A 21,976-nucleotide genomic window follows, 5' to 3' on the forward strand; every position below is an offset into this window, starting at 1 on the left:
ATTTCATCACATCCACGTGTCAGTGGTAGGAATGAGGCGAAATGCCTCATCATTCCTACCCACTTCCATGTTGGCATCCTGCCAGTGTCCCTATCCCTGTCTGTGTCTGTCCTTCTCTCTGGGAAATATTATCTTTCATCATCGACACAGACCCCAAGTTTATTAAATGAGTACGGTGTGTGAATAGCACACTATCCAGACCAGTGTTTTATCCCACTAGTTACTATGGCAGCCGTTAAGAGGCCGTGAGCAGTCCCTCGTTCAGAATGGTTCCTAGCAGCACAGGATGTCCTGACGTCACGTCACCTAGGCGACCAGGCTCCCCGAGGCACGTGTCTCGTATAAAAGCGGAAGGCGGCACAGTGGATTGCGCACACAGACTCACGAAGCATCTATTGAGAGGTAAGGCTCCACCCTGCTCTACCATTCAGTATGTAGACGGCCATGCTACACAGTTTTGCCTAAATAGATTAAAATGAGGATGTCAGAGTGTTTCTTTCACACGTGTCGGCCTGTAATCAATGTCAAATGTTACTCGTTGGAGCAAAAATGTTGGTCTGCCGTAGGCTACATGAACTTGGTTTACTAGTGCAGATTTGAGTTATAGTTGTTCATTTTTAACGTTCAGTTTGTCGCATATTCTCGAGACTGGCATGGCCAGTAGCCACTCTAACATGTATAGTGATTAACTTTTTTAATAAGTGTCTTATTTTACTCCAGCATCCTCACGTAGATGTAAAAGACAAGCAGAAAACGAGAGGGTGAATTATCATAATGCCCATATAACGTTATCTTAAATCGCTACAAGATTAAAGCGGATTGTTGGGCAGACTGCAGACCTGAATGATTCAGGAAGAGAAAGGCGAGGATGCGGCCATGGCCTTGCAATTGTGTAATGCCTTCTGCTCGAGTCGTTTTGTTGTATCATTTAGCTTGCATTAAATTCCACTGGAGTCCCCAAATCAATAAAATTACAAGGAACTGTGCTCTTGTCGCAAAGACAACCTGCATATGCGAATAACAGCCCATTCGTAATGGGGAAAAAGTCATTGAAACTCGATCTTCTTCCTGAGCGGGTGGCGTGACATTGGTAGCTCCTGAAGCTGCATCTTTGCGGAAGTGGATGTCTCCATGTTATATAACCGAATTTAAAAGAAAAAAAAACTTTTGCTGCCTTAATCGCAATAAAATACACGTCAATACTCAACGTAAATAGGAATTGTAATGAAGTTTAGTTTACTGCATTAGTGCTCTGAGCCGGTGTAACGTTGTGGGATGAATGAGTGTACGTGAGCGGTGGTGAAGCTACGTGCCTCACCAGGTCTTCGTGATGAAGTCTGCGCCATTTGGTTTCAGAGATGAAATGACGAAAAGCAGAGGTCACAGTGATGCTAGGAACTACACGAGACGGATGAATAACCTTGAGTTTGTCATGTACATGCCGATGAACCTCCTGCGACGCTTTTAGAGGACAGTTGTCGCATGATTCTGCCGCAGTTTGACTTCATACTCGACAGATGAGCAAAGCAAAAGTCAAAGCAGTCATCCAGTATCTTATTGTCTAAACGGAGTGACTCATCACCTTTTATTTGTGCTGTCCTCCTTAAGAACAGTAATAAAAGAACATTACTTAACCATCATTAATTGCGGCAATCGGTATGTGCAGCATTGACTTTCATTCACTTCATGTAGGAGGGGTAGATGCAGATGCAGCCATGTATGGCCTTCCCTCACATGTGAAGGTCATCACTCCAGCCAAGGAAGGTCATAGGGCCCAGAGCTGCTGTAGCGATGCTGTCAGGGTTGTAATCTCTATTCTCAAACTTATTTTTAACTTGAGATGGGTTACACATACTGCACTTGGATGTAGAGTCATTCCTCCATATCTCAGGTACTGAATAACTGAAGGATATTAATAATGGGCCTTAATTTGCCAGGCAGCTGTCATCATAGCTCTTGGAAGAAAATTGGCAGTTGTACCATCCATCAGCAGATGGCAGTTCTGCATTGTTTTTAGTTTGATTTGAACCTCCACAGCACATGTATAACTTGATTTTAGGATTTTCTTATCCAGCATCTAGTTGCTGTGAATTTATCAAAATTGACAGTGGTTAGAACATTTCAGAATTAAAATGTGTTCTAGCTCCATCAGTACATGTCAGTGATATTAGCTTTATAACAGATGGGGCATGTTAACAAGGACTGCCATGTTGGTAAGGAGATGTGGACCATCTGCATACAAGACCATGGGGTCTCTATGACGTGGGTAATAGATGTGGAATGGATTCTCAGGTACTCACTGTAAGAACTATAAAGGATATTTGTTTCTTCTGTCAGATTAGTGTCAATGCCACCAGATTGATCTTTCCCTTTTAATTTATATATGGATGTTCACTGCATCCTGCAGTTGGTTGCTAATCACTGCCTTTTTAAAGTGAGATTAGTCATGTGAATAATTCAGGTTTGAGTCACTTGTCTGTCAGTTTTTTTTTTTTTCCCCTTTACACTGACACAAGTTTTCCACCTGAAGGTGGTGTGGTTGTTAGTGGCCTGAGGTTAGTATGACTGTCCTTCTCGAGCTTTCTCTGCGGGTGACTGATCAACCAACCATGTTGTCCAGGGTGTGTGTGTAAGAGAAAGGGAACTCCATAATGACTCGGCAGTCTGTGTCTAACAGTCACCAGAAATAAACCCTTCAAAATCTATATTGGGGAAGGATGTGCACAACTGGGACATAGAAGGCCCTTACTTATAAAACTGCAGTGTTATCTTGCTCTTTTTAAATATTGTGGGCATTTTAAATGTATGCCGACATCTACCTGCTGACACAAGCTTGTAGGTCTGTGTGGTGCAGCATTATGCTACCTCTGCAGAGTGGTCACATGTCTATCCTCCTCTGCAGTTTGTCAAACTGCACCTTTTTAATAATTCATGATGGTTGGAGTCCGTGTGCATTAGCAAGTCTTTGATAAACCTACAATAGTAAACCTTATTAATTTCATTATCCTGGTTCAGAGGTATACATACTGTAAAGCTATCACCACTTCACTGTTTATAAATTCCATGGGCTGCCATCTTTCTATCCCTATCAGGAGGCTTATGCCTGCTTGGGACACAAATCTTGTACATTGTGTATCTGATGGGCAATGTGATGGTGTAGGACAGTTAATTGAATAGTTTATGGCAGCAAAGTGACAATGTCGCAGTAATGAGACTATAAAAAGGGAGGCAGCAGGCATACTGCCAAGGGGTGGAGGAAAGAGGAGGACCCCAAAAGTTCATAGAGTACATGCCACTATTGTGTATGTGACTAACATTTGTTTTATTTTATTCACAAAGATGGGCAAGAAGGGGAAAATGTTACCTAATTTGGATGGTCTGTCTGGCCTTCAGCTAATGGGCTCACTGCAGTGGAAAAACACTGAAGAGGAAGAGGGTGTGACAGCTGGCTAAATGGCTAGAGGAAGGTTTGTGTAACCAGGAGACGCTGAAATAAGTGTGACACAAAGGAAGAAGGCCGGGGGTGCTGTGGGCAGGACAAGAGGGCCGGGTCTGGGAGCTCCTTTCCAATGAACCCACTAGCCATAGGAGGCGTAAACGGTATAGGCTTTAGTTTAAACCTGGCCTTTTCTGACATGACTATAGGGCATTTTCTAGTTTTAGTCTTAAACTATAATGGCCATTCTGTGTACCAAATAAGCAGGGGGAGGGACGAGTCACAGCTCAGAGGAAGGGTAGGTTGTGGCAGCACCACACTTGTCAGGTGATTGACAGTTTGAATTCAGAAAATTAAGAGGTGGCTGGTGGTGGAATTGAGAAGTTGTCACAGACCTGCTCTGGTCATCCAATCAGGAGAGGAGGTGGCTATATGCATAAATCTGAATCCTGTATTTTGTTCACATAAGTGGTGGTGGTAGATGCACACCTGACCACCGTCCAAAATAACATTCACTGTTTGTCTTGACCAAAAGTTAACTGTATGCGCTTTAGAAAGCTTCATTCCAGTTGGGGAGGTCATAGAGCACAGTGTAGTAAATCTAGAATCAGAAAATTGGTGCACAAGTCTTGCTACACTTCACATGTCTGTCTGCCTCTTCCTTCGTTTTAAAGCATGTAAGCAAATGCTAGCTGCAGTTAATGTCTCTGCTTAGCTCACCACTGCCTCTGAGCAGAACATGTCTGAGTGCTGTCATGACAGCCTTGCCGAAGAGCATATCGGTGCTGATTGGTCTGCAACTAAAGAGGCAGGACTGGAAAAGTAGGAAGCGCTTCTGGCTATGGTGGCTGGTTACAGTATAGGTCAGTAAACGTATACTCAGAATCCCACCGGTTTTGAAAGGCTCTGTTTTCAGAATCAACTTTTCTCTTGGCCATTGTTAGGGGCTAGCTTTGACTTGAAATTAGGGTTGTATACATCGACAGATGTTTGATTTGATGTAATTGATGCGGGAATGATCGCAGGTAGCCTATCGTTCGGTAAGGCAGCCGTTTAAAATATACATCTCGCGGGCCTGATGTGGCCCACGGGCCTTGAGTTTGACACGTGCAGTAGAGCAACCATTTTGTTGGCAAAACCAGGGCAATGGCTCGGTTTAGAAAAACAGAGCTTATCTTGTAAGTTATAGAGAGAAAACCAAGGAATTTGACAAATGGTGAAAGTGCATGGGCACATAGGAGTGTTCAAAAGAGAGGCAAGTGAGAAGGTCCCTGCTGAGAGTTGTGAATGCACAATAAGTAATGGTTGGACCAAGTATAAAGAAAGGGATAGACAAACATGAGAACAGCACAGCCATACTGTAGTTTCACTCTAGCACACCTTGTAATATGGATGCTAGCTGCAGAAGACAAAATGGCTGCTCTGCCCTGGAAGGACAGGAATGGCTGCGTGCTTGTGCACACAAACAATATATAATTAACCCTGTTTAGAAATTGTGACTGAATAAACTGACTGATGTTGGCAACAAACAGTGTTAATAGGGCATGTGCTTGTGCTAAATAATGAGTGGAAAGGTTACAATGACCCTGGATACATATACTACTGCTCATGTATGAGAGCATGTGGTACAGTAGAAGAGATTTATCCTAGTCTGGGCCCCACTTTTATTCGATTTAAGGTGCTCCCTCAGTGCATTTCAGCACATTGCCAGACTGTTGCACGTTCCTCGCTGGGATGTGCACAACAGATAAAGAGATTAGCTGGTTGTCTTTTTGACAACCAGTGTCGAGGACAATGCTGTCCTTTCTCACTATACCTGTCAAGCAGGTCAGCACCTGGTCAATGTTTCTGGTACCATATCTATCTGTGTAGGTGTTTAGCTATGTGGTAATCTTTGGTGCTCTTGTGTCATGTTTCTCTGCCTACCTGAAAAGAGCATTCATGTCACTGAAATGAAGAGGTGGAGATGGTGAGATGACACAGAAGGCAAAGCCATGAATGTTGTAGTTGGCAGAAAGGTTGGGGAGGAGAGGATGGGTGTGAGGGGGTTGGTTGAGTTGATGAGCATGCGCAGAGGGTGAAGGGAGGCCACATACTTGAGTCAAAGCCAGGCTTCCTCTTTTCAGTCAACAGGCAAGTGTTGTCTTGATACCTACTGCTTTCTAGTTCTCCTCATTCCATTGGAAAAAAAAAACCTTAGAAAAAAATCAGCTGGCATCCAAGAGGCTTCATCAGTTCTGAACTGATGAAGCCTCTTGGATGAGAGGTGAAACATCTTCGATCTAGAAATCTAAGTCCAGTTCATGTTCCTGCATGATTTAACACCTCCCTACCCCTGCAGCAGATGCACATAAAACATGCTATTTTGCAGCCTGTATCTTTCTGTCACTGATGATAAACAGTGTTGCACACAGTCTTCTTTACCTTGTTATGACTGTATCTAACTTGTGAAACTAAAGCTTTTTGTACACAAATGTATCACCTTGGGTTTTTTTTGTTCACTCTTTAGTGCTAATGTGTCACATGGCTATTTATGGAGTGTACTGTGAGGCTATTGGCCTCTATTATTTAGACCTTAAAACTCTAGGAAACAAATTTGTTAATGAGGTGTCCTTTCCTCCAAGCCTTTATCTGCATCATCCAATCACCATTTTATTTCTGGTAAAGGGCCATGTCAACAGGAACTGCTTAAGGGTCAACTGAGAATTGAGGAATGCCCATACAAAGGATGTGAGAAACCCATGTGTAAAGGCGAGAGGAGATGCAGGGCAGGAGAGGACAGATGTAACTGGGTGAAGAATAAAGGAATTGGAATAAAATTAAGACAGAAAATAAAGTATAATGGCAACTGAAAATGGGCAACAGATGACGAGTTTAACACAGATGCACTGTTTTGTGCTTTGTAGAAGCATATCAGACTTGGTCACATTACACCAACGCAACACTCGCAGTCTTTGTATATTGCCAACAACTTAACTGATTAAAGCCACCTCCTGCTGCCAAAGTGAAAACTGGCTTCAGTCAAAGTGCTCACTTTGACTTGTGTGACTGTTGGCGGCAAAGAGTGGGTATGTGCTCGTATGTCATGAAGCTGCAATGAGTTCTGGTGTTGAGAACAGATGCGCTATTGTCCAAAATGATGTTATGCTGCTGGTTAGAGGACCATGGCAAATGAGGTTGTTTCTAATGGCCTCTGGTTTTCCCCCACAGGTAACTCCACACCCCCTAAATAACAGGAGCCACCATGTCAGACCTCTGTGTTGGAATCAACGGGTGAGTCAAAAACACACTTGACCCCCCCCCCTTTTTTTCCTTTTTTTTAATTTTGGGTGGTTCACATTGACTTTAGGATTATTAGGCCATGATGTCAGTGAAAACACTAACTTCTGCTAGTTAGTGCATTACTATGGAGAAGGGTTAAAAATGCATTTGCTCTGGGTTGAAGCATTTTAATTTTCATAAACATTGCCCTTTATACAGTATGCTGAAAGGCTTGAGTCTGCTTATACAGTGTCCTGAATCAATAGTCATGGCACAGTGAAAGCTGTAGTCGACTGATCATGTCAGAGGTTTAAACTTGTCTTGTTGCATGCAGCTCTTCCTCTAACCAGTTCACTATGGCTATGTGTTCTTTTAATATTTCTTCCTTGCAGTATGTTAAGATGCTCCATAACCAACAGGTTGCTTACTATTGTGGATTCACAGTAAAGGTTTTTGGGCCACTGAAAAGTTAACATGATCCAGCAATGAAAAGAGTTTGGCTTGTGTTAATGAGCACATAACAGCAGTAACAATCACAGTAAATCCTGTTTTCAAATTGTTTTTCTGCTCTCCCCTCACTCTACAGCTTCGGTCGCATTGGCCGTCTGGTCCTGAGGGCTTGCCTTCAGAAGGGTGTCAGAGTTGTGGCCATCAACGACCCCTTCATTGAGCTGGAGTACATGGTGAGAACTTCCTCATACCTGTCTAGAAACTTCTTTATTAATGTCTAGTCTGAATGCATCACCCTTAATCACTTAGAACAATGGGTACTAATGCAAGATTTAAGCTTGATGTGTCTGTTGATGGAGATGACAGGTGTCTGTTGATGTGTCTGTTGATGGAGATGACAGATTTGTTCTAACTGAACCAAATGCCTAAACTGTGACTGTTTTTTGCTGCTTATTTGTCATTTGGTTGTAACCAGTTTTAGACAGATGTGGTACTACTACATGACCTTGCTTTTATGATCCCATCTTTATTCTACCACCTTCTAGGTCTACATGGTCAAGTATGACTCCACCCATGGTCGTTACAATGGTGAGGTCCGTTGTGAAAATGGCAAGCTCATCATCGATGGCCAAGCCATCTCTGTCTTTCAGTGGTAAGTGATGTTTGTTGTGGCACAAGTATGTGCAGTGTTACCTCTTGGTGGCATTCCAGTTTTAGTTATAGCATTCTTTATTTTATATTTCACTTTTAAGGTGCAAATAGAGTTGTACCGATTTGCAGTTTTCTGGGCAGATTCATCTCTCCCCCCCCAGAACTGTAATTGATAGCATACGGATATTTTTGTAACTTTTCTTTTTTGGAAAAATCTAATCTGGTACAGACACGGGGGCAAGCCTCACTCAAGTTGCACATAAGATGCTATGTGCTGCACATGCTACACTTTTGGTCTGTGCCACTGTTCATCTAGACTGTTGTGCCTCTAAATCTGATCAGAAATCTTAGTGATGGGCCAGTTGCCATTTAAGGCTGACCATGCTGAAAACCAACCACTTCTGATCTGCACTGGTTGATTGACACATCTCTGGTAATATTGTGGGTGAATTGTTGGCCTACTGTTTTAGTCCTTTGTGAAATGGTACCTCATCTCTTCAAAGGGCAGTACCAACAACAAGGGTTATAGAGGAGACGTTTGGTTCACAGTTCCTCTTTGTACAGTGAGACCAACTGTGTGAGTGGTCTTCCTGTTTTAATATACCATCAGTTTATTTTGCAAGAAGGAACTTTTTCTTCCCTAATTGATTGTTCCTTCCTAGATGTAACTAAAGAGGCTCCATCTTATTTGTTTCTACTCTTATTATATTTTGGTGTTGCTTTGCTCCCCAAGTTTAACTTGACCAAACAGTAGCAATAAGCATGTTTCTTTAATCCTAGTATGAAGCCAGCAGAGATCCCCTGGGGCAGTGCTGGAGCCAAATATGTTGTTGAGTCCACTGGAGTCTTCCTTAGTGTGGAGAAAGCCAATGTATGTACACACACAAACATATACATTTACACCAACTACTAGATAGTCCAGTTTCTAACCTGTGCCCACCCTCTGCCCCTCAGGCTCACATCCAGGGTGGAGCTAAGCGTGTGGTTGTGTCCGCCCCTTCACCTAATGCTCCAATGTTTGTCATGGGAGTTAATGAGGACAAATACGACCCCTCCTCCATGACAGTTGTCAGGTAACGTAGCTTTACTCTAGGGCATGCATTCACAATGTTCAGTTAATTTTCATAAAAATTACAGTGGAGCATTTCCATTACAGCTATGAACAGAATCTTGTCTTGTAGTTAATTATGTCTCTTTCTGTTGATAGTAATGCCTCCTGCACCACCAACTGCCTGGCCCCCCTGGCCAAAGTCATCCATGATAACTTTGGCATTGAGGAGGCTCTTATGGTAAATCATATATATATAGAGAGAGAGAGAGAGAGAGAGTGTGTGTGTGTGTGTGTGTCAGTGACCTGCAGCCACAAAGAAAAACATCATGACACTCCTTTTCAGACTACAGTCCATGCATACACAGCCACCCAGAAGACAGTGGATGGGCCAAGTAGCAAGGCCTGGCGTGATGGCCGTTGTGCCCCTCAGAATATCATTCCAGCCTCCACTGGTGCTGCCAAGGCAGTGGGCAAAGTCATCCCTGACCTCAATGGGTAAGGGCAGACATATTTATCAGCTTCACCTTTCGCTAATTGTGACAATGCAGCTGAGACCAACATTCATTCTCCCTTTTTGCTCACTTTAGTAAGCTCACAGGCATGGCATTCAGGGTGCCAGTGGCCGACGTGTCAGTGGTTGACCTGACATGCCGTCTGTCCAAGCCAGCATCTTATGCTGAAATTAAGGAAGCAGTGAAGAAGGCTGCAGATGGGCCCTTGAAAGGAATTCTGGGATACACTGAGGACCAGGTAAGGCCTGATTTTTCACATACATGGTTACTAATGATGCCGGAACTAAAATCATAACTTAGTGGGGTGAAAGGGTTCAGTGGGTATGTGCTTGTCTGTAAGCTTACAGTAAATTTTAAAAAATGAATTTTCTTATCCCAAATTAATATAATTTCTTGTGACAAAGTGGAAACTAAACTTCAACATGCCTGGGTACACAGTATCTTACTTGTAGTGTGGTTTGTATTTTGCAGGTGGTGTCCTCTGATTTCATTGGTGACACCCACTCCTCCATCTTTGATGCTAGTGCTGGCATCTCCCTCAGTGACAAATTCGTCAAGCTCATTTCCTGGTTGGTTATGTCTCTTGTTCAGTTCGGCATGTGAAACATGACGGTAGTCCTAATCTAAAGAGGAAATGGGTTTTCTGTTCAAAACTGATCATTTCTCTTTGTTCCCACAGGTATGACAATGAGTTTGGCTACAGCCACCGTGTCACTGACCTGCTAATGTACATGCACTCCAAGGAGTAGACACTTCCTGGCTATAATGGAAGTCAGGAACGGGACCACCCCAACCCCTCCCTTCTCTTTAAAACACAAGCTCTGATCATAGCATCACAGCCCCTAGCTCTACTATAGTATAGGTAGGCAGCAGTGTGAGTGTTCTGAGTTCATTGTTTTCCTTTAATGACAAGATCAGTCAGTTACAGTATTTGTCTGTGTGCACCCTCTCCACTGCCACTTTAGATGTGTCATAGTGGCTCAGTCCCATGGTAACTACTGTATCCATCTCCCTGTTGTGTTTAGAGGAAGCTGAGGCAGAGCTACTGTAAGAATGAGACAAATAAAACTCTGAAAAAAAAATTCCAGCTGTCCTGTGTGTGTGTGGGGGGGGGGGGGCGTGGACTGCAAACATGATAAAAATTGAATGTAAACATGTATATCATAAAATATCGAAGGGCAATCTTATTCAGTCTGCATGAGAACTATGGCCTGAGAGAAGATTTATTTTCCAGCAAGACAGTGACCTGAAGCATACAGCAAAAGCTACACAGAAATGGTCTAACAACAAGGTGAGTGTTGTGGAGTGGCCGAGTCAAAGCCCACACCTCAGGCCGATGGAGAATTTGTGGCTGGACTTAAAGGGCTGTTCACACCCAATCCCTGTGCAACCTGGCAGAGCCCGAGCAGTTTTGCAAAGAAAAATGGAGTAAAATTGCAGTGTCCAGATGTGTAAGCCTGACTGAGACAATCAGTGCTGTGACTGCAGCCAAAGGTGCATCTACTAAATACATCTACTTGGAGGAGATGAATAGTTATGCAATTTCCCCATTGCATATTTTTGTTTAATTGACATTACTTTGTAGAAACCTGATTTCACTGACCTTTAGAGGTGTTTTTTTTTTTTGTTTTTTTCTTTCTCAAAAACCAAATTGTACTGACCATGATGAATTTATAAAAATCAAAAGGATAAAACATCCCAGGGGGTGAATATTTTATATAGGTACTGTATGTCCACTGAAATTGAAGAAAGGTAAGTATTGTCAATTTTTTTTTTTTCTTCCCCTGCTCAATCTACACACCTCTACCAATCCTTTATTAAACAAGCTTGTATGATGCCATGTGTCCAGTTCCACATCTTGACATGACGGTGATGGAAGGTAACTGCTTTTACTCGGACTGTACTTCAAGTATGACTGTGTGGTACAGAGTATTTTGATTTCATGCTACTTCTGTTGATGATCATTCAGAGAGGCTGTATATTTTACATACCCCAACATTAATTTGACAGCTTAAGATACTAGCTGTGTAGAAGATTTTATTCAAATTGAATGGAAAGCCTGTTTGAACTGTTGCAGGTTAAATTATCCAACAATATATAAAAACTTAAAATCAGTTCAACCATGACTGATCACAGATTTTATACATTTAAAGCATTAGAAATAATCATGTTCTAGTTAAATCCAATGTTGTGTAATAGATTTCCACTGAGAGGGGTCATTTTTGGATGGAGCAGCTTCAGTAAGGAACGTGTAGTGCCACCTGCTGGGTATTTATTTAGTAGTGCTGTTACAAGACATGGAACTGCAGACTAAATAACAGACAAAAGTTTCCCCTCTGTTGCCTGCCTTGGCCAGATTCCTCTCAACAGGAACTGAGGAGTAAACCTTTTTTCTTTTTCCCTGTTCCCGCCTACTGTTTTCTTGAGCATACTGCAACTATAAAAACACATTATGCATTTCTTTATACTATAACGGTGGGTGTAACCATGAACTGGTTTTACAGGGGAATGCATGGAGAATTAAAAATATTACTTAAAGGGAAGCTCAGGAAGTTCGACCTGCCCCGGGAGCTGCTGATACAGTTCATACAGGAATCATCGAGTCTGTTCTCTGCTCCTCCATCACTGTCTGGTTTGGCTCAGCAACCAAACAGGACAGGAACAGACTCCAGCGGACAGTCGAGATTGCAGATAAGGTCATTGGTGTGAGCCTGCCCTCCATGGAGGACCTGTACACCTCATTTAGAGGACAGAGAAGATTTCTGCAGACCCCTCTCACCCTGGACACAAACTTTTGAACTGCTGCTCTCTGGACGGTGCTACAGGTCACTGATGCTGCTACACTGTCCGTCCCAACAGGAACACTGTGACACCCTATCCAAATACGATGCCAACAACTGGATCATCGGGGACTGCACAGAAAGAATAAACCTCATCTGCTACAGATACACAATATTTACATGAGCAACTGGTAGAGATTAATGTTTAAGTCATTAGAGCTCCATAACTAATACTTGTTTTTTCTGTAGGTTAACAGACTCAGCATTCTTTACTATAAGGGAGAGCCTTATGTTCCTTCTATTGATACACTTTTATTGTAATTATCAGTTCTGAAAATAGAAAGTTACATAGTCAGAAACATTTATTTCTTGGCTGATTTTTATATAGTGTGAGAAAGAAGATTGCCACAGTAATTATAGGATTGTGGCCATACGTAGCAGTATGTAGCCTATAGTTTAAATTATAAACATATAGGGTAGTTAAAATTAAGTTCATCTTTACAAGCTGCAACATTAATGCGGTGTACACAATAATGCATCCATAATTATGATTTAATATTATAACTTTCCTATGTGAAATGTACCGTTTTGCATAATGAATGATTTCAGCTTTTGGTAGTTCAAGTAGGCCTATATTTTACATATATTTTGATGTTAATACTTAATAATAATGCTTTTACTTCAGTAAAATTTTGAATACGTACTTTGAAAGTATTTTCTTGTTCCGTGTTGTCACTGAGTTCGACTGCAGGATGCAACATGGGCCCTGGTTTTAGAATATATTGGAATCTATGCCGAATCTGCTATTAACAATTTTTTTTAATGTAGGCTACTATTAGGTGGGCTACTCATTTATATGTGTCAGGGTACTATTAATGTAGCTTACTGACACATATCAATTAATCACCTGACTGTAAATAATACAATGAAGAATGCAGTCAATGGTACGAACATAACATGCGGAACAGTTTATTCACTTCCTAGGAGCGACATTTTCGGAGGCATTTTAAGGTGGAACCAAACATACTTCCGTTTGTTATTCAACGAGACCTTGGCAAGGTAGCCTGCTTCTTTTTTAGCTCTTTATACTTACAAAGTGTTGACATTGACAATCGTGAGGCCCTTGTTTTACAGGTGCTGCCATCTTTGTTTACATGTTAATTTAACAAGGCTCTTTGTCGAGCTTCCACAGAGGGAAATTATCCTCGAGTTGTTAGCTTGCTAGTGATAGATGTAACTTAGCGGTGTGTCTGGCGTCCACACTGGTGGTGGAAAGATGTAACTAATTAGCTAGCTAATGATTAATCTGTGAAATAACGGTTTGTTGCTTTTATCTGTACCAAATCATTGTAAACTGAACATCTTTTGAGTTCTTGCCACAAAACAAGACATTTGCACGTATCAGCTTGGCCTCTGTGAAATTGCCAGAGGCTTTTTAACTGTTTGTGACACTGTTTTTGTGTGTATCAAAATCGGTCCGTAATAAAAAATGTTCTAAAAATGTTGCATCAGCCATCTTTATCTCTCTCTCCCCAGGGGCCTGGATTGTGCGACCAGACATCATGACACTTTTTCACTTTGGAAACTGCTTTGCCCTGGCATATTTCCCTTATTTCATAACATACAAGTGCAGTGGCTTGTAAGTGTGTGTTAGCATGATTGATGCATAACTACATGCTGTATGACTGGAGCAAAAATCTGTAAAACTACTGTAACTGCAAATTTTTACATCACTGTTCAATGGTTTTTGAATATTCCTATACTGTAGCAGCATATGCTCAGAGACTTATAATCTATTTAGTAATGTCTGAGGTTTGGGCTCTACATAATCCTGGTAGAACTTTGTAGTATGCTCTTGAATTTGGCAGGACTTTTGCTTAACCACCTAATGTAGAGTTATCATGGCATGCCATTACATTGTGTGCTTTCTTGTTGTCCTACCACTGAGCTCTGTTATGTGTTAAATCTTTAGATCAGAGTACAATGCCTTCTGGAGATGTGTCCAGGCTGGAGCCACATATCTGTTTGTCCAGCTCTGTAAAGTGAGTGAGCCTTTTAGTGATTAAATAATCTGTAATCTTCCTCATTTAAAATGAATGGAAAAAGATAAATAAAACTGAACATGGGACAGTTCAGATAAAACAGGAAGTAGCCATTAGTATCTTTAGCTTCCTTTTTTTGGAGTGTGTAAGTAGGGTTTCATTTTGTGTTTCAGATGCTGTTCCTAGCTACATTTTTCCCAACCTGGGAAGGAGGAGCTGGAGTTTATGACTTTGTCGGTGTGAGTATTAAGCTGCATCACTGTAATATCACAAAGGAAGAATAATAATTTTGTCATGTTTGTCTCATCACTTTACTTGCAGAAAAACCATTTAAAATATCACATGTATAATCTGTAATATGTGTGTGTCTCTCAGGAATTTATGAAGGCTACAGTGGACCTGGCAGACCTGTTGGGCCTCCATCTTGTGATGTCTCGTAATGCTGGTAAAGGAGAGTACAAGATCATGGTGGCTGCCATGGGCTGGGCAACAGCAGAACTTGTCATGTCTAGGTAAGCAACAACAGTGTTGCTGCAGAAGAACTGTTGGCTTTCTTTTATTTTATTTATTTTGTCAAATTATGGTACACCTCTGTGAAGGCTTCAGCCCTGGCCTTTACCATGTGAGGGCCTAAGTCACCACCAGCAGTGAAATTGGTTATCGTGTTATTAGTATTTGTGTCATTTGTTAGGACAGTTTATTGTTTGAGGTATTGTGCTGTTCAGTTTGCTGTATTTTGAGTTTCCTTATCTTTTGTTGACCTCTTTTGTGGCCCGGTTCGATATTGATGTTTATATTTTTTCCTTGTTTTGAGGTAAATAAAAAGCCTTTTTTTTAAATTGTTAATATATACTTAAATGCTCTGTCCTTTGCCTTGCTGTTCGGTCTCTGACAACATCTAAACACTGACATTGATTCTTCAGGTGTCTTCCTCTGTGGGTGGGAGCCAGAGGGATTGAGTTTGACTGGAAATACATTCAGATGAGCTTTGACTCTAACATCAGTTTGGTGAGGAGCTGTTCTCTTCTGCTCTCTCCCTTCTCCACTTTGTCTTTCTACTATTCTGTCCTAAGTGTGTAAATAGTAAATGACACCTGTAATTATTTTTGTTAATAGGTCCACTATATTGCCATGGCCGCAGTGGTGTGGATGTTTACACGTTATGACCTTCCTAAGAGCTTCAGGCTGCCTGTCACTGTTCTGCTGGCTCTGTGTGTCTATAAGGCCTTCTTAATGGAGTAAGTCTCACATGCTGTGTACCATATACAGTTCCCAAAGAGATGATGTTAAGTGTTTCTTCAGGGATATGATGTTGTTGCTGTTAAAAACTATGTAGAAATTTAGAGTGAACTCAGTTATCCTGACTGTTGGGAGTCGTTTTTGTCACATTTCATTTCAGGAGCAGAAATAAACCAGACACAGTGGTTAAGTAGTGATTTTTAGATATGCTACTAGGCATATTGTGTTACCTTAGTGCACACAGAGCCAGGTTAACTGTTTCCCCATTTCCAGCCCTTTGCTAATTTAGACTGACCACAGCCTGGCTTTAGCTCCACACCTAATGGACTGACATGGAGTGGTATCAGTCTTCGTATCTAACTTTTGACAAGAATGGAAATGAGTGTATTTCCCAAAATGTCACTATATTGTCTAAGGGAAAATTCACTTGAACAAGGGTTTGACTACCCATCTCATATCCACAAATAACTTTGTGAACCACATGATGGCAGTAGTTAGCAGCAACAATGAACTCTTGACATGCACATACTGTATTTTACAAGCAACCACCTGGGCTCTGCAAAAATTAAGAAGATACAAGTGCAAATAAGAGAAATGCACTGAACAATAACTTGAAATAATTAAAATCACTTTAGCAAGCAGCTTTTTCTACGGTGTGTGTGTGCGTGCTTTGGCTGAAATGTATTAATAGCACAAATTTGCCCACCAGTCAAAGAGAGCCTCTGAAGGGTGATGGTTTGTATAGAGAATAAGAGACCAGTGAGAGGACTAGTAGATTATCTTGTTAAATTTCTGTTTTGTGGAAGTGTTCACTGTGCTGCCAGTGTTGGTGGGTGGAGTTAGCCATATGTTCTAAACAACTTGCCACCATTACATACATGCTTGCACACTGGTGTGGTAAATTTTTCTGGGTGAATTTAGAAGCTTTAGGTTCACAGATGCATGACGGTAAAAATAGAAATGTTTCCATTTCTAGCAATTGTGAAAGCTTTTGAAAGAAAACTGATGGATGGCTTGAGAAATGCCCATGCATTTTGTTTCTTAAGCATTGTAACTTGCATTATGTTTCTGTCTGTGTCATCAGGTTGTTTGTCCATGTCTTCCTGCTGGGCAGTTGGACCGTGTTGCTGATCAAAGCCGTGCTGACTGGCGCCATTTCTCTCTGCTCTCTGTTTCTCTTTGTCACTCTGGTCCACAGCAACTAAGTAAACCTCAACACCCTGAAAGAAATCTTCATCAGTCTTTTAAGTCCAGGTTGAACCAGGTTTGTCTGAATCAGAAGTGAAGCCCCGACACCATACTACACCAAAGACTGCTGAAAGTTGCTCGTTGATATTGGGTAGTTAAAATCTGACTGATCTACTGGTAAACTAACCAGTTCCACCTCCAGTTGTTTTGATCAGTCTGTTGGGACCATTGATGGGAAACACTCAGGGCAGTTAAACTGCAGCATGAGTGGTGACATTAGGAAGCTTCTGAGATGCCATTAACTAACCTAAGCTGTGTTGGTTTTGTGAAAAGGTGAATTCTGTATCATAAATAACATTTCTTTTCTGTGTATTGTCCAATGAGCCAGTGTAAATGCTTAGATTTAGTAGTGAATGGATTAATAAGTGGATGAGAGTGATGCTCACTGTGTGGCCACAAACTTCTCAATTTATTTATATCCATGTAAATGTTGCAAGTAGTTGAAACATGACTGTAGCAAGATTTTTATAATTACTGAAGAAACTGTAGTAAAGAAATAAGTGAAAACCCTGAATGAGGGCCGCAGACAGGAAGTGATCTTGGTACTTTGCTTTCAGAGTAAACCTGAATAAACAGGAGAACACACAAAAGGAACTAGTAAAAGACTATTCAGGCAGCTAAAATAAATTAGATTTATCATAGATGCCTGCTCTGCAGATTTATTCTGCCACCGCTTTACACAGCACACTTCCTCTGTTGTTCCACCTTGTGTTTTCTCCTGTCACCCCCTTTTCTGGTAGTTGCTGCTTGGAATTCTTATCTGGGACTTCTGGAGACGAACACAGCTCTCCTTATTGAAATGCCACAAAGGGCTTTGCTGTTACCTAACACACATGCACACTACTTTCTCTGTTTATACATTATAGCTGCTTGATAGGGACGAGGCAGTGATGCACTGGCGTTAGCTTGACCTTGTGGATTCCGGTGAGAATTAGAGGTGTGTGAGCATAACATCAGGGTGGTACTGACACTGGTCCATGTAGGTTAATTTACTCTTTGCAAGATTAATAGTGTGGTCAGAATGGGCCGGGCTCGCTGGACTTGGGACCACCAATGCATTATCATGGAATCACTGCAACCTTCTGTGTGAAGGTGTAGATGCAGCTCTTCAGTCACATCTTGGATACCCAGGGTCACAGGTGGAAAGTAACTGAGTACATTTACTAAAGTACTGTACTTAAGTACAGTTTTCTTGTATTTATACTTGAGTATTTCCATTTTCTCCTATTTCATATTTCAGCTTCACTACATTTCAGAGGCAAATACTGTATGTTTACTACACTACATTTATTTGATAAATGTAGTTACTAGTTACTTTTCAGAATCAGAATAATAAAACAGTATAATCATAAGAATGTTGGTCATGGGTGGAAAAAATCACAAGATTCCCAGCAGTAAAGTACTGTAAATTACAAATGGATTCAAAACAGCATATGAGGTAGTTAAAATTAGTTTAATCTACAAAATATACAGCAATAAAACGAAGTACATAATGCATTTGTATGTTTTACTTTTGGTACTTAAGTATATTTCGATGCCAATACTTTTGTACTTTTACTTAAGTAAAATTTTCAGTGCAGCACTGGTAACATGTACTGGCCAGGATCATACAGAGGGCATTTGTGAGGGTGCAGATCCCAAAAAACTGACAATGATATTGTCTTCTCTCCAACTGAGTCTTACTATGACCCAAAGCAAACCATTACTGTAGGCTTGTGTAAGAAATGGTGGGCTTTGTGTTGTCATGTCAGTTTTTATTACCAGACTTGGAACAGAGGATTCAGACTCGTGACTTCACAGTACTGAAGACAGTTTATTAAATGCTTGAGCAGTGACGCACATCATTCAAATAAAGTTCCTCTAATTAATTCAGTTTGGCATCCTGACCCAAATGTAGGTGCTGGGAGGGGGAGGTACACTTTACAAACGGCACAACAGTTTGTTACATGTATTCATATAATTAGTCATTTCCACCACAAATCCTTTAAACCTTTAAGTAAAGTTGCCTTAAAAATATGCATATGGAAAAAAAGTGGTTCAATCCTGCAAACAGAGTGAGATAGAGGAGCTCAGTGACAGGGTGCATCTCTGGGGAGACACTCCCCAACTACCTCAGAGAGAGAGGTGTACCACACTACCAGCTGCCAGTCTCCCTTTAGACCCAGACAGGTAGTCTCACCATGACCTCCCCCGAGTACATTCTCTACTAGGCCTTCTCCTGCCCTCTGAGGTTCACAGCATGGAGAGCTTGGAGTATGCCCAACATTTCTCTGTGAAAGACACTGATGTGTTTGTTGTGACTTACCCCAGATCAGGTGGTATTCTTTCTCTATACAGTAAACTTTGACCAGTTTCTCTTTCCCAAGTCCTATAGCCTATCAATTTCAATGGTTATTGTCCAGTCAGTTACAGAATTGCAGTGGTGCAAGAAATACTCAGATTATTTACTTAAGTACAGCAAAAGTAGAAATACTACAATGTAAAAATACTTTGTTATAAGTAAAAGTCCTGCATTCAAAATGCGACTGAAGTGAAAGTACAACAGTATTGGCATCACAATATACTTAAAGTACCGGTACTTCTGCAGGATTGGATGCTGTTACCTACTAATTGCAGAGATGCAGCACAGCTTTAAGACAGGCCTATGATCTTCGATCGGTATGCAGTATTGAAGCAAGCTGCTTTAGTTAGGTTATCTGGGAGGAAAAGCACCAGAAGCAGGCCTACAGATGCGCTGGTTGCAGCCGGACAGCCACCCGTTTCCGTGATCTAGGGTGATGTATTACCGTGTTTCCAGCCTGTCCTAAGGATAGAGGAGGCGCTGCAGACCTCGACTCTACATCTGTAGTCGACGTGGTCCTCGCAATATGACGGCTTCTGAAGATATGTATATGCTTTACCGTGGACTTATGCTTCCTAAGGAGACTCACAGCCTAGAGAGCTTGCAATTTGCGCAGGAACTCGCATTTAAGGACGAGGACGTCGTTTCTGTGACCTACCCAAAGTCAGGTCAGTGTTTAGCCAAGACTCGAGCTGTTGAGTTGGCAAACTGACTATACATGGACGATCTTTTCTCCCCTGGTGTCTGCGCACCGTGATTTGCTGAACTAAAGCCGTGAGTCTTTCGTGCTTGTTAGGGGAAAGAAGAAGATTTCGTTATCTTACACCATTTAGCCTACTTTCCATACATCATTGTATCCTGTTCAGAATCATACTGTACCATTAAACTATGTACACTCGGTGTTCGTCAGGACAAGTCGTCAGACTTGAATACGCCTTCAGAAGCCACTTACTGAATGTGTTCATGAGTTTGTGGAATTGTATTGTTTGAGATATTGCTTTTAAATGAAATGTAAGGTTTATGATATTTGAGAAATGACTTGTAAATTGCAGGTACAGTCTGGATGCAGGAGATCCTTCCTCTGGTGCTGAATGGGGGCGATCTGACTCCTATCCAAACCACTCCTAACTGGGACAGGGTCCCCTGGCTGGAGGAGAAACGATTAGCAGTAGTTGTGGATCAGATGACATCTCCACGAGCACTGGTCACACATTTTCCTTACAACCTCATGCCCCCCTCTTTCCACACCTCCAAAGCCAAGGTAAACAGGTGGAGGCTTTTTGTGATATGCCCATGTGTATCTGTCTTTATCTCATATTTAGTATCTCCTACACATCACACACATTATTACAACTTGAGTCTCTGCCACAGGTGATCTATGTCATGAGGAATCCGAAGGATATCGTAGTGTCCTCTTACTACTTCCACCAGATGGCTGTGTTCCTGGAGGATCCAGGAACTTTTGACGAGTTCATGGGCAAATTCCTGGAAGGCAGAGGTCACATCATAGAGAGTTTACTTTGAGACGTGTGAAATTCAGGGAAATGGAGCTCAGCATTTTGTTGTATTGTTACAGTATGTGAAAAGATTTCAGATGATGTCATGTGAAAAACAAGTCATTACAATGGTCCGATGTCTGTGTTGTCTGCAGTGCTGTTTGGAAAATGGACAGACCATGTGAAGAGTTGGAAACACACAGAGCTGGGAGACAGAATAATGTACATCACATATGAAGAAATGGTTCAGGTAAAACACAACACTCAGGCTGAATGGCTGTAAATTGCATATGAATATTAATACTAATCCTGGTGTGTTTTGTATATATATATCTGCTACATTTCCAATAAACAGGATTGTTCCATTTGTTGTTTTATTTTTATTTTTATTTGATAATTGTAAGTAACAACTGAGCCCCCAAAAATGTGTTTGTCACAGTAACAATCCCAAAACTCAAAGATGTACAGAGCAAAACATCTTCACATGAGAATTTGTAACTAGTAAACGTTTGGTATTTTTACTGAACAAATGGCCAGCGCACTTGAACTGAGTCAGACCTGTAGTTTAGGCTCTTTAAATGGCCTCACAGTGAGGATTCATCATAGAAATCATATAGAAAATCAGTTTTGAGAATTTATATCTTGACACAAAAGCAAACCTGCTGCTTCAAATGAATAAAAGTGCATCCATGTACTTGTCTTCTAGGACCTGCCTGCAGCTCTCAGGCGTATTTCAGATTTCCTGGGCAGTAACTTGAGTGAAGAAACCATTCAGAAGATAGCAGAGCATTGCTCCTTCAACACCATGAAGGAAAACGGAATGTCCAACTTCAGCCTGGTCAATAAGTTATACATGGACTTTGACAAATCTCCATTCTTGAGGAAAGGTCAGGCTCCATATGTCCAGTGACGTGCGGTCAGGGGAGGCAGGGGAGGCAGAGCACATTATTGAAAAGAAAAAAAAAACAAAAAGTTAACCATAAAATATAATAAATGTTAATATTTATCGGCTGGTGTGTGTTGTAGGCCCTTTTGCCGTTCGAATCCGATGTTGAAGAATTTTTTTTTCAATAAAGAATAGCAGAATTTCCGTATGTCCCGTTCAAATACATGGAGGAGATGCGCGATGAGGCAGCACTTTGCTGTGCCTCTCGGTGGATCGTGTAATCCTCACAAACTGTATGCGATGCAAATAGTGTGTCGCTGTCCCTCTATATATTGCAAATAAAATGCTTTCAAAAACTCTGATTATATGCTCTGCCTTGCCATAATCTGGATAATGTATAAAATGTAGTTCTGTAACGTGTTTAGGCTGCAGATTAACCATAAAACCCAGTAAAAAAGTTACTCGGTGAGGCAAACAGTACCCCAGCCTCAAGGCAGAGGGCGCTAGTGAGCCCACAGATTCTTGCGCTACCTACAATCTTCTTCGTGCTTGTTTATATTTCCTTTACAATCCGCCTTATCAA

At 41.4% G+C, this 21,976-nt stretch overlaps 3 protein-coding genes across 6 annotated transcripts in view; all 3 read left to right on the forward strand.

Moving 5' to 3' along the window:
- The first annotated feature begins 320 nt into the window (after window positions 1-320).
- On the forward strand, window positions 321-10,443 carry gapdhs (glyceraldehyde-3-phosphate dehydrogenase, spermatogenic). Its single transcript, XM_020597211.1, has 11 exons — window positions 321-402; window positions 6,647-6,709; window positions 7,284-7,380; window positions 7,693-7,799; window positions 8,579-8,669; window positions 8,753-8,871; window positions 9,006-9,087; window positions 9,193-9,344; window positions 9,437-9,599; window positions 9,833-9,930; window positions 10,041-10,443. The coding sequence occupies exons 2-11, from the start codon at window positions 6,681-6,683 to the stop codon at window positions 10,108-10,110; spliced, it is 1,008 nt and encodes a 335-aa protein (XP_020452867.1). The 5' UTR covers window positions 321-402; window positions 6,647-6,680; the 3' UTR covers window positions 10,111-10,443.
- Window positions 10,444-13,109: 2,666 nt separating this feature from the next.
- Window positions 13,110-17,858, forward strand: tmem147 (transmembrane protein 147). 2 transcript variants are annotated; one of them, XM_020597189.1, is made up of 8 exons: window positions 13,110-13,200; window positions 13,678-13,780; window positions 14,114-14,183; window positions 14,357-14,422; window positions 14,559-14,695; window positions 15,107-15,191; window positions 15,300-15,421; window positions 16,507-17,858. In XM_020597189.1, exons 2-8 carry the CDS (start codon window positions 13,704-13,706, stop codon window positions 16,625-16,627), a joined length of 678 nt encoding a protein of 225 aa, XP_020452845.1. In that variant the 5' UTR covers window positions 13,110-13,200; window positions 13,678-13,703; the 3' UTR covers window positions 16,628-17,858. The 2 variants fall into 2 exon arrangements, with proteins under 2 accessions (XP_020452845.1, XP_020452846.1); XM_020597190.1 differs by lacking the exon at window positions 13,110-13,200 and adding an exon at window positions 13,254-13,275.
- Window positions 17,859-19,203: 1,345 nt separating this feature from the next.
- The window catches only part of sult2st3 (sulfotransferase family 2, cytosolic sulfotransferase 3), a 12,706-nt gene continuing 9,933 nt past the window's right edge, over window positions 19,204-21,976 (forward strand). The window contains exons 1-5 of one of the 3 annotated variants that reach the window (XM_020597187.1): window positions 19,204-19,679; window positions 20,064-20,272; window positions 20,383-20,509; window positions 20,663-20,757; window positions 21,214-21,345. In XM_020597187.1, coding sequence (XP_020452843.1) covers window positions 19,538-19,679; window positions 20,064-20,272; window positions 20,383-20,509; window positions 20,663-20,757; window positions 21,214-21,345 — 705 coding nt within the window. In that variant the 5' untranslated portion in view covers window positions 19,204-19,537. The other 2 variants (XM_020597186.1, XM_020597188.1) reach the window with 2 other exon arrangements.

Source organism: Monopterus albus, unplaced genomic scaffold (genome assembly GCF_001952655.1).
Source record: "Monopterus albus unplaced genomic scaffold, M_albus_1.0 scaffold33.1, whole genome shotgun sequence".
Taxonomy (NCBI): domain Eukaryota; kingdom Metazoa; phylum Chordata; class Actinopteri; order Synbranchiformes; family Synbranchidae; genus Monopterus; species Monopterus albus.